This window comes from Canis lupus, chromosome 7 (genome assembly GCF_003254725.2).
Source record: "Canis lupus dingo isolate Sandy chromosome 7, ASM325472v2, whole genome shotgun sequence".
NCBI classification, from domain to species: Eukaryota; Metazoa; Chordata; class Mammalia; order Carnivora; family Canidae; genus Canis; species Canis lupus.
This window is the reverse complement of record NC_064249.1, coordinates 10,623,167-10,638,099: the sequence shown is the minus strand read 5'-3', so window position 1 is coordinate 10,638,099 and position 14,933 is coordinate 10,623,167. Positions and strand designations below refer to the sequence as shown.

Below are 14,933 nucleotides of genomic sequence, written 5' to 3'. Positions count from 1 at the left end.
CTTGTCCTACAAAGTCTGTAGGACTTCGTATGCATAAATTAAATTTGGTTCGTTCCTGTTATCTGTCTCATGTCAATTTAATTCTTAGACCAGCTAAAAGAACCTTGAGGGCAGAGAAAAATCTTTCCTCTTCAACCTTGCTTTATATACTTTATAAGTCCCTTCATCTGTTATCTCATAAAATCCTCACAATGGCTCTTTGCTGATAAAAGTCCATTTCACAGCTAAGGATACTGAAGCCCACAGATGTAGAAATCTTCCTCCAGGCTGCACTCTGAGAAGAGAGGATTTGAATATACCACCTAGCCCTCAGATGCTAGGGTTGCGCCCAACTAATTAGGTCTTTTGATAAGCCTTTTGGATTATCTAGGATCTTTGCTAAAAAACAAAACAAAAACAACAATGGCAAAATACAGCAGTTGCCCTACATTAGTCTCAATGGTTTTCTTTACCCCAGTATTATCAGAACTGGGTGGTTTTCTTTTGTTGATCCTTCATATAGTTTATTAAAGAATTCATTTCTCTGTCATTGTGATCTACCATTTCTATTTCTACCAATACCATTTCTATTTCTTCTCTCACAAATTCCTGTAAAGAGATAAAGAAATTATGACTTTTGTATTTTTGAAGTGTATTTCTGAAGATTTGTGTGTGTGTGTGTGTGTGTGTGTGCATGTGTGTGTGTGTGTGTAGGCTTCCTCTTCTGAGAAAAAAGATATAATAAAATAATTCCTAAGTAAAAGATGAGGTTTTAATAAAATCAAAAATAGCTATGTATCTACCTTAAAATTTTAGACTATAAGCTTCATGGGGTTAGGTGCCCATTTATCCCCAGTACCCAGAACAATACCAGGCACAGAGTACCTGTTCAAGAAATTATCAGTACAAAAAAACAAAAAACAAAAACAAAAACAAAAAATAAATAAATAAAAAAATAAAGAAACATCAGTACATGTAATAAATTGATACCGGACACAATGTAAAGAGCTTTACATGTGTATCTCATTTAATTCCAACTTTCTCCCTACCTTTTACCGTATACACACAAACATACAACTTAATGAAATATAGCTCTTTATCTCAGATGAAGAAATTAATATTGAGATTTAGCAATTTATTCAAGGATACATGGCTGATAAATAAATGGTCTAACTCCAAAATTTCTCTTAATTAGGGTTCTATGAAGAGAACAAAGTTGGAATGTCTTAGGTCATGATGTTCTATCACCAGGGTAACATTACAGTAGGCTGATCCAAACCAGTGGACTTCAAACAGGCTTTGGGTTGCTGTGCATTAAAGGTAATTTATAATAACATACCTGTAGAAGCAATAGTGTATTTTCTATATATACAGTTGATTCTTGTTATTGTAGTAGTTATATTCTGTAAAGAGGCCTCAAACATTGAATTAGCAAATACCCCCGGCGCCTAGGGGAAATACAGGGTTAGGTTCTTATGAGCCTCTGGTCATAACATTTTTGTCACAATCGATATGTAACTTTATTTTATGTATCTATTTGTGTAGAGGCACGTTATTATTTTTTAAAATTTATTTATTCATAAGAGACACATAGAGAGAGGCAGAGACATAGGCAGAGGGAGAAGTAGACTCTGCAAGGAGCTTGATGTTGGACTGGATCCTGGTCCCCCGGATCAGGCCCTGTGCCAAAGGCAGATGCTCAACCACTGATCCACCCAGGTGTCCCTAGAGGCACATTATTTAATATTTACTGTTGATTCATTAACATTGAATTCCCAGGGATGCCTAGGTGCCTCAGGGGTTGAGCGGCTACCTTTGCCCTGGGCGTGATCCTGGGGTCCCAGGATAGAGTCCCACATGGGGCTCCCTGCAGGAAACCTGCTTCTCCCTCTGCCTGTGTCTCTGCCTCTCTGTCTCTGTCTCTGTCTCTCTCTGTGTCTCTCATGAATAAAAAGATTTTATTTATTTATTCCTGAGAGACACAGAGAGAGGCAGAGACACAGGCAGAGGGAGAAGCAGGCTCCACTCAGGGAGCCCGACAAGGGACTCGATCCTGGGTCTCCAGGATCATGCCCGGGCTGAAGGCAGGCACTAACCACTGAACAACCCGGGTTACCCTAAATAAAATCTTTAAAAAAAAATTGAACTCACAACTTAAAGCAGTATGACATAACTCAAGCCTGAAGAAAGCTTATCTAAGGCATGTAAGGCACAATACAGCAGCCTTGCTGCTTAGGAGCACTAGAAAGCCCTTTAGCGCTGTACTTGGGGGGCATCCTAAGAAAAAGACACTAAATAGATCAGGAAAAAGACACTTGTTTATAGTATGAGGGCTAGAGCAAGAAGGCAAAGTGTCCCTTTGTTTGACCTTAGCTGGGAATATGCACATCAAGGAGACTCAGATTTTTGCAGTTCTGTACATTTCTGGGAATGATGATGAAAATGCCACGTGTATGGATTTTGAGATAACAAATTTTTATGAGTAGGCAAATTTGCAAATATGAAATCCATTAATAATAAGGATGTTCTCTACATATATGCTTAATATTTTCAAAGCCATTTATTTACTTGTTTATAAGATTTTATTTATTTACTCATGAGAGATACAGAGACACAGGCAGAGGGAGAAGCAGGCTCCATGCAGGGAGCCCGACGTGGGACTCGATCCCGGGTCTCCAGGATCATGGCCCTGGGCTGAAGGCGGTGCTAAACCGCTGAGCCACTGGAGCTACCTTCAAAGCCCTTTATTTTGTTGTTGTTGTTGTCGTTTTTAAGATTTTATTTTATTTTTAGGTAGTCTCTACACCCAACATGGGACTTGAATTCATAACCCTGAGATCAAGAGTCGTGTGTTCCATCAACTGAGACAGCCAGGGACCACTCAAATCCCTTTAAAAAGCCATAGGTTAGGGCCGCCTGGGTGGCTCAGCAGTTGGGCGTCTGCCTTTGGCTCAGGGCGTGATCCCGGATTCGCATGGCCTAGTGCCACACTGGGCAGGTTTCCTGCATGGAGCCTGCTTCTCGCTCTGCCTGTGTCTCTGCCTCTCCCTCTGTCTCTCATGAATAAATAAATAAAATCCTTTTTTAAAAAAAAAGCCATAGATTATGTGTATTACTTATCTTCATTTAAAAAACTGTAAAACTGGGTGAATTAATCAGAAATCATCCTGTTGTTATGTCATACACAGAGTCATAGACATGCGACTTCTGCACTAACACAGGGACCCCATGCTCAAAAGGGACCCTGCACTTGGCTTAATGCTCTGCTATTGCCATCTTGAAATTTTATTATTTTTTTAAAGATTTTATTTCTATTTATTTGAGAGAGTAGAAGAGAGAGAGAGAGAGATAGCAAGAGAGAACATAAGCAGTGGGAGAGGTAGCTCAGACTCCTCCTGAGCAGAGATCCTAATGTGGGGCTCCATCCCAGGACCTGGGGATCCTGAGCCAAAGGCAGACGTGTCACAGACTGTCACCCAGGTGCCCCTAAGTGTGGATTAAAAAAAATCTTGGGCACCTGGGTGGCTCAGTGGTTGAGTGCCTGCTCTTGGCCCAGGTCATGGTTCCTGGGGTCCTGGGATCGAGTCCCGTGTTGGGCTCCCCGCAGGGAACCTGCTTCTCCCTCTACCTATGTCTGCCTCTTCACTTTGTTTCCCTCATGAATAAATAAATAAAATCTTAAAATAAAAAATCTTGACTGCTATTCTTTGAGCTTCTTGAGTTTATGGAATAGTATCATTTATCAATTCTGGATATTTCTCAAACATCTTTTTAAATCTTGTCTCTGCTTCATTTTTGTCCTCTGGATTTCCCATTTCATGTAGGTTTGACCTCACTGTGTCCTCCACAAATTTAACTTTTTCATACTTTTTGTCTTTTTTGTCCTTCTGTGCTGCATTCAGGATAATTACCTCTGATTTATCCCACAGTCCTCTATCTCTTCATCTGAATCCACATCTGCTGCTAAACCTACATTTAAATATTATTGAATAACATTTTTTCATTTCTAGAAGTTCTCTTTGGCTTGTTTCTTGAAGATAGCTGCAAACTGATTTCTCGTTTCTTTAAGTGTAGTATGTAAAAAAATAAGTGTAGTATGTGTCTTTGTTCTGTAATTCATACCAGGCTTCTCACATAGTAGATTTCATGGTTTTGTTGCTGCTGTTCTCACTTTACGATGCTTCATCTACCTTAGTGCTTGATTGATTATCGTTGGCTATGTGCTATTTGTTATCTTTGAAAAAGTACTACTGGGAATTCCCAGAAGCCTACGATGGAGTTCTTCCAAAAAAGAGTTGAGTTTCCTTCTGTCAATCACTTGGGTGTCATCCTAGCCTGGAACCCCTTCAGCTAAATTCTTGCCACCACCCTTGCTTCTTAGCTTGGTGTTTCTTGCACCATTCTTGTTTTTCAGCTTGACATTTCTTGTAACTGCTCTAGTTGTGAATTTGGGCTGGAAATACATGTGAGTCAGGAAGCACTTAAAACTTTTCATGGAGGGATTTTCCCCCAGAGCTGTGCTTAGTGCTAAAGCAACATTCTTCCGGCAAGTTGGTGATGGAATGTGAATTTATTTCTTATCCACTCTCACCCTGAGGGCGTAACCTTTTGGAGGCCAACTTAATATGGAAAAGGTTGCTTTAGGCTCTTCACTGGTGCATAGCTTTGGGCTTTGATTTTCTGTCCCTTGTAGGGTAGGCTAGCAGAATGACTTCTCTAACCTCCAGGATCAGAAAATGTCCTCAGGCAAGCACAGATTGTGTCTACCTCTCTATGTCCTCGTTCTTGCTTTCTTTCATTTTGGACTTGATATTTTCTAACTCTCTTATCATTTCATGAACAAATTTAAAAATTTCCCCAGAATTTTTAGTAGTTTTCACTGGGAGCTATGTCTGAATGAATAATCTAGTCCACCATAGTCACTTAAAAGAAAGCTCTGTTCGTCTATATAAAATGTTAATGTGAGATTGTTTTTTGTTTTTAAAGATTCTATTCATTTATTCATGAGAGACACACAGAGAGAGGCAGAGACACAGGTAGAGGGAGAAGCAGGCTCCATGCAGGGAGCCCGATGTGGGACTTGATCCCGGGTCTCCAGGATCAGGCCCTGGGCTGAAGGTGACACTAAACCACTGAGCCACCCAGGCGTCTCCTACCTGATGCTTTCCTGCATTTTCTACAATGAATATATATTATTTTAGAATGAAAAGAAGCAATAAGAGTCCCTAAAAATCAAGAATGAATACACTGTATTAGTTTCAAAGACAAAATATATTCTTTTTTTTTGACAACATATATTCTTACTCAGGTCTTCTTTTTCTGATCTTTATTTCCCGAGGAAACATCAAAATACAAAAAGAGCTTTGAAAACAAGGATAAAAATGGAATGAGATGTGGGGTGAGGGGCACAGTGGTGGTGGTGGCATTTTACAGGAGGGGAAAGAGGAGTGGACTGTAATACTGACTTCAAGGTTAAGCAGCCACTGATGGTACTTTGTCATTTGTTTGCAGGACAGCAGGAATCATTTGATGATTCCTTTGCCAGCACAATGACTTCTACAAACAGGACCAGTGAAAGAATTGAAAAGCTTAAAGCAAGCAGACAACGTCTCCTGGAGGAAATAAATGAAAAGCGTGAATCCAACTGCTTTGTGGAAAGAAGCAATCAAGTTAGCTCACTGAGAGTTCAAAAGAGGCATTTCAGCACCGCCTGTCAGTCCTCTACTCACACTCAAATTAAAGAATCTGTTCCTGACAGTGGCAGGAGCTCCTGGATTAAACGGAGTCTCCTTGCTCACCCAGAGAAAAAGCACTTTCCTGCAAAAAGTAAGTTGTTATGGTAGGATTCCCACCCAATTGACAGGAGGTATTTATAAGTAAACTTGAGGAGAATTTCTGGGGTTGAGAGAGTTTCGGTAAGTATCACTCTGGGATAGTTTAAAGGAAATCTGTCTGAAGTAAAAAGCATCAATCAATGAGGTTAGGTGATGTAGCAATAGACCAGATTCTCAGTTTCTTATGCTTAGAGAATCCCAAGCTTCACTTCCAGGCTGACTCATTCAGTAGGCTCTCCTTTAGGTCCCAGAATCTGCATTTTCAGCAGACTAAGGAGAGCCTGAGAACCATCATTTGAGAAAAGTTGATATAGATACTTATAATAGAAAAAAAACAAAAAAACAAAAAAACAAAAAACCCTCCAGAGACTTCCTATTTCACCAATTTCTGTTGCCTCTGCAAAAATTTCACGTACAAAATTGAGATTCAATAGAAATGATTTTGATGACAAATATCAAACAAGAAGCCCTGAGTAACAATTATAAAATGTGGAAGGAGGTTGGCATAGGGGTTTGTGGTGGTGGTGACATTATTTTGCAGGAGGGAGAAGAGAAAGGGTAACTACTCTTGATTGTGAATACTTGTTTCTTTTTTTTTTTTTTTTTTAAGATTTTATTTATTTATTCATGAAAGACACAGAGAGAGGCAGAGACATAGGCAGAGGGAGAAGCAGGCTCTACACAGGGAACCTGATGTGGGACTTGATCCCTGGACTCCAGGATCAGGCCCTGAGCCAAAGGCAGATGCTTTAGCTGCTGAGCTACCCAGGCATCCTTGAATACTTGTTTCTAAGTCAAGACAAGCAACTGATGGTATTTTGTTATATATTTGGAAAAAAAAAGTGTAATTATATTAAATAAAAACAGCATGATTAAGTTAGATCAGAAAGAAAAGAATCACTGTTTTGGAGACTTAACTTCTTTGATGAGGTGGTTGCGACTTTCCATTTGACCCATGATCTTAGTAAGTGATACAGAGAGGTGATACAGTGTGGCATGGGAAACAGATTCTCCACTGTGTTTGAAAGTTAATCTGTAATAGCCATGTGTTTATTTTACTCAAAACATAACTCATTACAAGGAAGAATCGCTTTAGTGCTCTAAGTGATTTGGATAATCTTTTATTCTGCTTGAATTACTTGGAACCAGATGAGTTAAGCCACACTAGTTAACCACTAGTAGGTTAGTCCTCACAAGTTTAATGGTGGAGACTAATATCCACCTTATATGACAAACATAGTTTACCATTTTGTGAATACACATGGTTTTCTACAAAACAGAGTCTAACAAATGTAATTTCAATAGCCAACATTAAGGACGTCAAGGTTATAAACCAACAATCCTGGAACATTCAAACAAACCTTTATTTTTTTAATTTTTTTAAAGTTTATCTGTTCAAACAGATGCTCTTTTGATAGTTTTTTTTAAGTGTTTTTTTTTAAAGATTTTTAAAATTTATTTTTCATAGAGACACACACACACAGAGAAAAAGAGAGAGAGAGAGAGGTAGAGACACAGGCAGAGGGAGAAGCAGGCTCCATGCAGGGAGCCCGATGTGGGACTTGATCTTGGGTCTCCAGGATCAGGCCCTGGGCTGAAGGCAGGCGCTAAGCCACTGAGCCACCCAGGGATCCCCAAACCTTTATTTATTAAACAATTTTTAAAAAGATTTTATTTATTTATGTGAGACAGGGAGAGAGGCACACATAGGCAGAGGGAGAAGGAGGTTCCCTGTGGGAATTCCGAGTGGGGGTGGGAGACTTGATCCCCAGGATGCTGGGATCATGCCCTGAGCTGAAGGCAGACGCTCAACCACTGAGCCACCCAGGTGTCCCAAAACAAACCTTTGAATATTGCAGAAAAGCTCTTTGTTTCTCTTAAGTAAATAGACTCAAACAGACATTCAACTTTATGATGACAAGATACAGAATAAGCATAAACCTGATTTAAATGTTACAGTAGTTAGCATGTAAATACATGCTTTTTCTATTTTAGTCTAAAAAATTAGTAGTTCTCAAAGGGTGGTCTGGAGACCCCTGCGCATTCAGGTCTTTTTCAGGGACCCATAGGGTCAAAGCTATTTTCATAATGATGCTCAGATATTACTTACCTTTTTTACTCTCATGGGAGTACAATGGAGCTTTCCAAAAGCAATATGACATGCAATTGCATCATTCTTCTGACCATTAGATGGAATGTGGACTTGTATTCTTGAGCTTTAAATTTTTTCTCCATTTAATTTTTTAAAATTTTATTTATTTATTCATGAGAGACAGAGAGAGAGAGAGGCAGAGACATAGGCAGAGGGGGAAGCAGCCTCCCCCATGGGGAGCCCGATGCGAGACTTGATCCTAGGACCTTGGGATCACAACCTGAGCCAAAGGCAGATGTTCAACCACTGAGCCACCCAGGTGCCCCTCCATTTAAATTTCTAATGTGATAAATATTGAAATATATAACAATGAACAAAACCGTGATAGGGTCTTTAATAATTCTCAAGAATATAATGGATCTTGAGACCAAAAACCTTGAGAACCATTTGTTTGAACAAGTGGTAGGTAATTATTGACACAGTGCTGTGTATTCCCAAAAGCTTATTAGAATCTTTTCCCATGGTTTTCTCATTAATCTCTAAGGTCTTTGATTTCAACTTTAATTTTAATCAAGGATAAATAAGAGATATTGGGGGCTTATTATTATTATTATTATTTTCACAAGTAGAAAGCATGTGGGTATAGAGAAGGGTGCTGACATTTTTTTGAGTTTTTTTTTTCTAAATACTTTTAGAAAGTATTTTGTTCCTGAGTATATATCAATTGAGAGATAGATAGAGGTAAAAATTGGTTTTGTTCCTGGAAGACTATCTTTTTGGGAGAAATTGACTTAAAAGCAGTGAAAGTTGGGGTGCCTGGGTGGCTCAGTGGTTGAGCATCTGCCTTTGACCCAGGGTGTGATCCTGGGATCCAGGATCAAGTCCCACATCAGTCTCCTTGCAGGGAGCCTGCTTCTCCCTCGGCCTGTGTCTCTGCCTCTCTCTCTCATAAATAAATAAATAAATAAATAAATAAATAAATAAATAAATAAAATCAATCTTTAAAAAAATAAAATTTGATGAACATATTACTCCTGTAAACCATTGACAAATATGTATTGATTTGAATGATAAACATCATTAACTGTAAAATAATATCCTCTTTCTATAAGATGGCCTATTTCTCTTCATCTATGCTTAGTTTTTAGGGGATCCCAACTAGACAGATTGCTGGTCTTCAATCTTACAGGGCTTGAAGAATCTCATCTCTATTTTGATAACTTCCACATTGCTATTTCTGGCCCTGACCTTTCTTCTGAGAAGTTTTATATATCCCTCAGACTGCAGGTATCAGACTACCACCTCTACTTGATGTTAACCCATTGCCTAAAAAGAATTCCTACCCTTTAATCCTAAACATAAATACTCACCCCTGCCTTTTCATTTTGGAAAATGGTCAAAAATCTAGGAGTAACTCTGGTTCTCTTATTTGTCTCCCGTCCTACATCTGATTGGTCGGCAAGTCCTGTCAACTGCTCCCTCAAAATCTGTCTCTGAATCTGACCACAGCTGCCACCCTGTTTCAAACCATACTCATCTCTTTCCTAAAGGATAGCATGGGCCTGCTGTTTGCCCTCCAGCCTCCATTCTTGATGCCTCTCAAATTTATTTCTTTACATGACCTCCTGAGTGAACTTTATAAAACCTACATTAGATACGTCATTCATTAGTCAAAACTGGCCTATGGTCTCATACCACACTTAGGTAAAATCCACACGCCTTATCCTGTGCTTAAAGGCTCTCCATGAACAAGTCCCTGCTTACCTTTTCACCCTTATCTCTCCACTCTCCCTGGACTCATTTCATTTAACCACCTTGGCTTTCTTCCTGTTCCTGGGACACAGCACTCCTGTTCCCACATTAGGGATTTGGCACATGCTGTTCCCCTGTCTGGAACTCTACTTCCCTCACTTTATTCAGCTCTTGTTCAAAAACCAATTAATCAGAAATCACCCTATATAGGGACGGCTGGGTGGCTCAGTGGTTGAGTGTCTGCCTTTGGCTCAGGGAGTGATCCCAGGGTCCTGGGACTGAGTCCCTCATCGGGCTCCCCACAGGGAGCCTGCTTCTCCCTCTGCCTGTGTCTCTGTCTCTCTCCCTCTGTGTCTCTCATGAATAAATAAATAAAATCTTTTTAAAAAATCACCCTATATAAATAGAACTTCCCAATATCTTGCAGCACCACACCTGGTGTCCTTTTCTTCAATGATATTTGTTACTCCCTAATTTAGCTCCTTGATGGTATTGGTTTCTTTTCTTTTTTCTTTTCAAAAAACATTTTTTAAAAAGATTTTATTTATTCATGAGAGACACAGAGAGAGAAGCAGAGACATAGAGGGAGAAGCAGGCCCCTTGCAGGGAGCCCGATGAGGGATTCCATCCCCAGACTGGGAATCATGCCCTGAGCCAAAGGCAGATGGCCAACCACTGCGCCATGCAGGGATCCCAATATTGGTTTCTTCATCGCTGTTTCCATTCCATTCCTAGAATGGTGTTTGGGATTGATAAAGCACTCAGAAAATACCCATCTGATTGAATAGATATTGAGACATAGAATGTATTTTTCCTGAAGTCATGGTAAATCTTACCTTATTCTTCTTGAAACCAGTAGGTGTGCCCTTGGGTGATGGCTCCCAAACTTAGAGTTTCTCATGGCATGTTTGTTGCTGTCCAGGTTCTTCAGGAATGGAGGAGGATAATAAGAAGGTACATTTGGCTGGGTATATACAGTAAGGATTAGAAAGTACTTTACTCTTTTCCTTTGTATATACCTATGTTAGAGGAAGAAACACAATTCTTTCAGCAAATTTTAATGAGTATCTGCTTTCTGCCAGGCACTGTTTGGGCTTGGCAATACAGTGATAGAGTGGATCCACTTGATAGATAGAGATAGGTAGTTATAAGGTAAGAGCTTTGGAGAAACATAAAGCAGCAGGATGGGAGTGAATAGAAGTTCTGGGTAGAGAATGCCCTCTTGCTCATAGAGCTATGTGGTTAACATTAGGGCATGTGGGCCAATCCAGAACTCCTGGCTTTTTTTTTTTCCCATTATTTTTATTTGTTTTATTATTATTATTTTGATCATGATAAGTATACTCTTTAATCTCCATCACCTATTTGACGCATCCCCCCCACCACCTCCCCTCTGGTAACCATATACTAGGACTCTAGAGTCTGTTTCTCGGTTTGTGTCTCTCTCAGAACTCCTGGCTTCTTGAGATAGTCAACTAACAGGAATAAGGAAGAGAATGAGAGTAGTCTTAATGGTCCCAAATGGTGGTGAGACGACTAGTGTTAAAGATGAAAAAGGTTGGGGACTTTGCTAAGAGCACTTGGAGTTCTGGGAACTCGTCTTTGCTTCAATCAATAGTAATATGAAGACCAGGGAATGAGTTTTCTTAGCCAGAGGTCTTTAAGCTCTTTTTTCAATCTTTCACCTGGAGATGTCGAGGCCAAAAGAGGAGCAGTCTTACTTGAACATATTAGCCTTAAAAGCTGAAGATGCAGGTGTCATTGTTCAGCATGTTATAACAAATCACAACAGATGGGGTGCATAAACAAACTTTCTCATAGTTCTGGATGCTGGAAGTCTGAGATTGGGGTGCTGACATGTTTGGGTTCTTGATGAATGCCCTCTGCCTGGTTTAGAGAGGACTGTTTTCTTGCTGTGTCATCACATGGTAGAAAGAGCTAGCTAGCTCTCTGGCCTCTTCTTTTCCTCTTTTCTTTCTTCTTCTTCTTTTTTTTTTTTTTTTTAGATTTTATTTATCCATGAGAGACACAGAGAGAGAGGCAGAGACCTAGGCAGAGGGAGAAGCGGGACTTGTTCCCAGGACCCCAGGATCACGACCCAAGCTGAAGGCAGATGCTCAACCATTGAGCCACCCAGGCATCCCTCTCTGGCCTCTTCTTCTAAGGGTACTAATCCCACTTATGAGGACTCCACCCTCATGACTTACCACCCAAAGGCCCCCAGCTCTTGACACTGACACACTGTGATTAGGGTTTTAACATAGGAATTTGGGGAGGTGGGGGAACACAAACATTCACTCCATTGCACCTGGGTTCACGTTCTGCTTCTGCCATTGACAAGGGTCATACGCTTAGTCATTTAGTGTTTTTTTTTTCTTTTTAAAAATATTTTATTTATTTATTCATTCATGAGAGACACAGAGAGAGGCAGAGACACAGGCAGAGGGAGAAGCAGACTCCATGCAGGGAGCCTGATGTGGGACTTGATCCCGGGACTCCAGGATCATGCCCTGGGGCAAAGGCAGGCGCTAAACCGCTGAGCCACCCAGGGATCCCCTCATTTAGTGTTTCTAAGCCTTATGTTCTGTATCTGTGAAGCAGTACTCATCCTCCTTGCCCTCGGGGTTATTCCAGAACTATGAAATGTATTACACATTATATAACAACTATTTACTTTTTATTTTTCAGATAATGCCATATTTGGATAAAGTGCATCTCCAGAGACACACAGAAATATAATTTCTTTGATCCTTCTTCAATGTCTGTCTTATTGACAAATATTATGAAAGAAGTAAAATAATTATTCACTAGATCACCAAGAAAACATTTTATTGTCATATAAAATAGACCTTTATTCATTCCATCCCATTATTTAGACTTAGATGTCTTGGAAAGGTTTTGAGTGATTAAAGATAGTTTCAAGGATGAATGACCAAAAAGTTCACTTTTACAGTGATGATCTTTTTTTTTTTTTTTAAAGATTTTATTTATTAGAGAGAGAGAAAGAGCATGAGCAGGGGGAGGTACAAAAGGAGAAGCAAACTCCCTGCTGAACAGGAAGCCCGATGATGTGGGACTGGATCCCAGAATCATGACCTGAGCCAAAAGCAAACCCTTAACTGACTGAGATACCCAGGCACCCTCGTCTTCTCTTTTATAATCTAAAATATTTTTTGGGGGGGGCAGCCCTGGTGGCTCAGCAGTTTGGCGCTGCCTTCAGCCCATGGCCTGATCCTGGAGACGCCGGATTGAGTCCCACGTCAGGCTCCCTGCATGGAGCCTGCTTCTCCCTCTACCTGTGTCTCTGCCTCCCTCTCTCTGTCTCTCATGAATAAATAAATAAAATCTTTTTTTGAAGTTTATTTATTTAAGTAATCTCTACATCCAACATGAGGCTCACACCCACAAATCTGAGACCAAGAATCACATGCTCTTCCAACTGAGCCACCCAGGCACCACTAACCTAGAATGTTTATTTTTTAATTTATTATAATTATTTCTTAACCTAGAATGTTTAAATAGTTTGAACATTTGTAGCATGTGTCGACCAATCCCTACTAAACAAGTCAGAGGCTAAAGTTTCTCATAGTTAACACTTGATTCTATTGCCTAATTGTATTAACTTACTTTGTTAAAGCTACGATCCTGATAATTTGAAGTACATACTTGAGAAAGTAATACAAGGTGCCTATACTTTTGATCTATTTCACTGCCCATCCCCAAAGAGGGCATTGCTAGAACCCTCTAGTGGCCAAACCCTATTTGGCTACCATCACCTCTGTGTCATTGTTTCCTGGATAGCTATTTTCCAATTTAACTAATGTAGGTAGTCTGAGGTCATAACCGATTTCATTTGGTAAGCCAAGCACTGCCTGGTTTTTTGGCATTTGTTTTTATTTTTTTATTTTTAGATTTTTAAAGATTTTATTTATTTATTCCTGAGAGACATACAGAGAGAGGCAGAGACACAGACAGAGGGAGAAGCAGGCTCCATGCAGGTAGCCCGATGTGGGACTGGACTCTGGGACCAGGATCATGCCCTGAGCCCAAGGCAGATAGATGCTCAACTGCTGAGCCACCCAGGCTCCAAGCATTTGTCTTTATATCAGTAAAATATTCACCTTGTATTTAGTTGCCCATTGTCTCCGCAGAAAGCTCAGATTCATGAACCAATGCATTTTCGTATCAGAAAGGATTATGGATCATTCAACTGGCCTAAAACCCTACCTTAGCTAGGGCTATACAAGTGCAGTAAGATTCATTAACTCTGAAGGTATGTTAAAAAAAAGCCAGATCCCAAACTAATTTTTTGCTTCTCAAAAAGGCAAGCTTCATGAGCATTGACAGAAGGCAAAAGACTCTTGGTTCTAAGGCCAAGGACTTTATTATTCGGAGCACAGCAAGTAGCACAAGCCTTGTGTTTAGGGAGGTCCCCCTTGCCGTCTCCCACCACCCCCCATGGCAATATGGAACAGTCCAGATAAATGCCACACCCACAGAGGTTTTGCTTGACACCAGAGGACCCCTGAGCTTAAGAAACCCAACGTTTATTATACTGGGTGATAAATAAACCTGCTCTCTGTTCCAGTAAGAGTATTATTTCTGTCATCCAAGGTCCTTGGCTACAATGACCCTTGAAGAGATAGTCTGGAACAAAACCTGTCTGTGCCTCTGCTCCCAAGACATGCAGAAACAGGAGTTCTGTGGAGAATTCTCTCCCAACATGGAGCAGCCCAAATGAAGACGTATTAGATACATCATTCCTTGGGTTCAATCTAGGATGAGTCCTGGGGAATCAACACATAGTGAATGAGTGTCAGGTGATATACTATATAATTAACCACCCTTCTAGCCTCATTTCCCCTAGGAAATGGTAGGTAGGTAATCCCCTCCTACCTTCCAGGTTTTAAGGAACTATTGGTGGTTCTTCGCCTTGTTCTGCTATCCTCCCTTCACTTGGCTTGCTTTATTTTATTTTATTTATTTTATTTTAATTTAATTTAATTTATTTTATTTTATGATAGTAACACAGAGAGAGAGAGAGAGAGAGAGAGAGGCAGAGACATAGGCAGAGGGAGAAGCAGGCTCCATGCACCGGGAGCCCGACGTGGGATTCGATCCCAGGTCTCCAGGATCGCACCCTGGGCCAAAGGCAGGCGCTAAACCGCTGTGCCACCCAGGGATCCCTATTTATTTTATTTTATTTTATTTTATTTTATTTTATTTATTTGTTTGTTTGTTTGTTTTGGCTTGCTTTAGTTTAAATGCCACCTTCT

General features: G+C 40.2%; 1 protein-coding gene across 2 annotated transcripts; it reads left to right on the top strand.

Moving 5' to 3' along the window:
- Nucleotides 1-1,174: 1,174 nt before the first annotated feature.
- On the top strand, nt 1,175-12,469 carry SPATA45 (spermatogenesis associated 45). Of its 2 annotated transcripts, XM_025429886.2 has the most exons (4): nt 1,175-1,299; nt 5,491-5,805; nt 9,047-9,192; nt 12,346-12,411. In XM_025429886.2, exons 2-4 carry the CDS (start codon nt 5,529-5,531, stop codon nt 12,394-12,396), a joined length of 474 nt encoding a protein of 157 aa, XP_025285671.1. In that variant the 5' UTR covers nt 1,175-1,299; nt 5,491-5,528; the 3' UTR covers nt 12,397-12,411. The 2 variants fall into 2 exon arrangements, with proteins under 2 accessions (XP_025285671.1, XP_025285672.1); XM_025429887.2 differs by lacking the exon at nt 9,047-9,192 and having other exon boundaries at nt 12,346-12,469.
- Nucleotides 12,470-14,933: the final 2,464 nt, after the last annotated feature.

Excerpts from the sequence above, each read along its gene's own strand:
- SPATA45 (XM_025429886.2), top strand. The coding sequence starts at position 5,529 with ATGACTTCTACAAACAGGACCAGTGAAAGAATTGAAAAGCTTAAAGCA. Across the intron at positions 5,806-9,046 it reads AAAGCACTTTCCTGCAAAAA|TTTTTAGGGGATCCCAACTA; the intron begins GTAAGTTGTTAT and ends ATCTATGCTTAG. Across the intron at positions 9,193-12,345 it reads ATATATCCCTCAGACTGCAG|ATAATGCCATATTTGGATAA; the intron begins GTATCAGACTAC and ends TTTATTTTTCAG.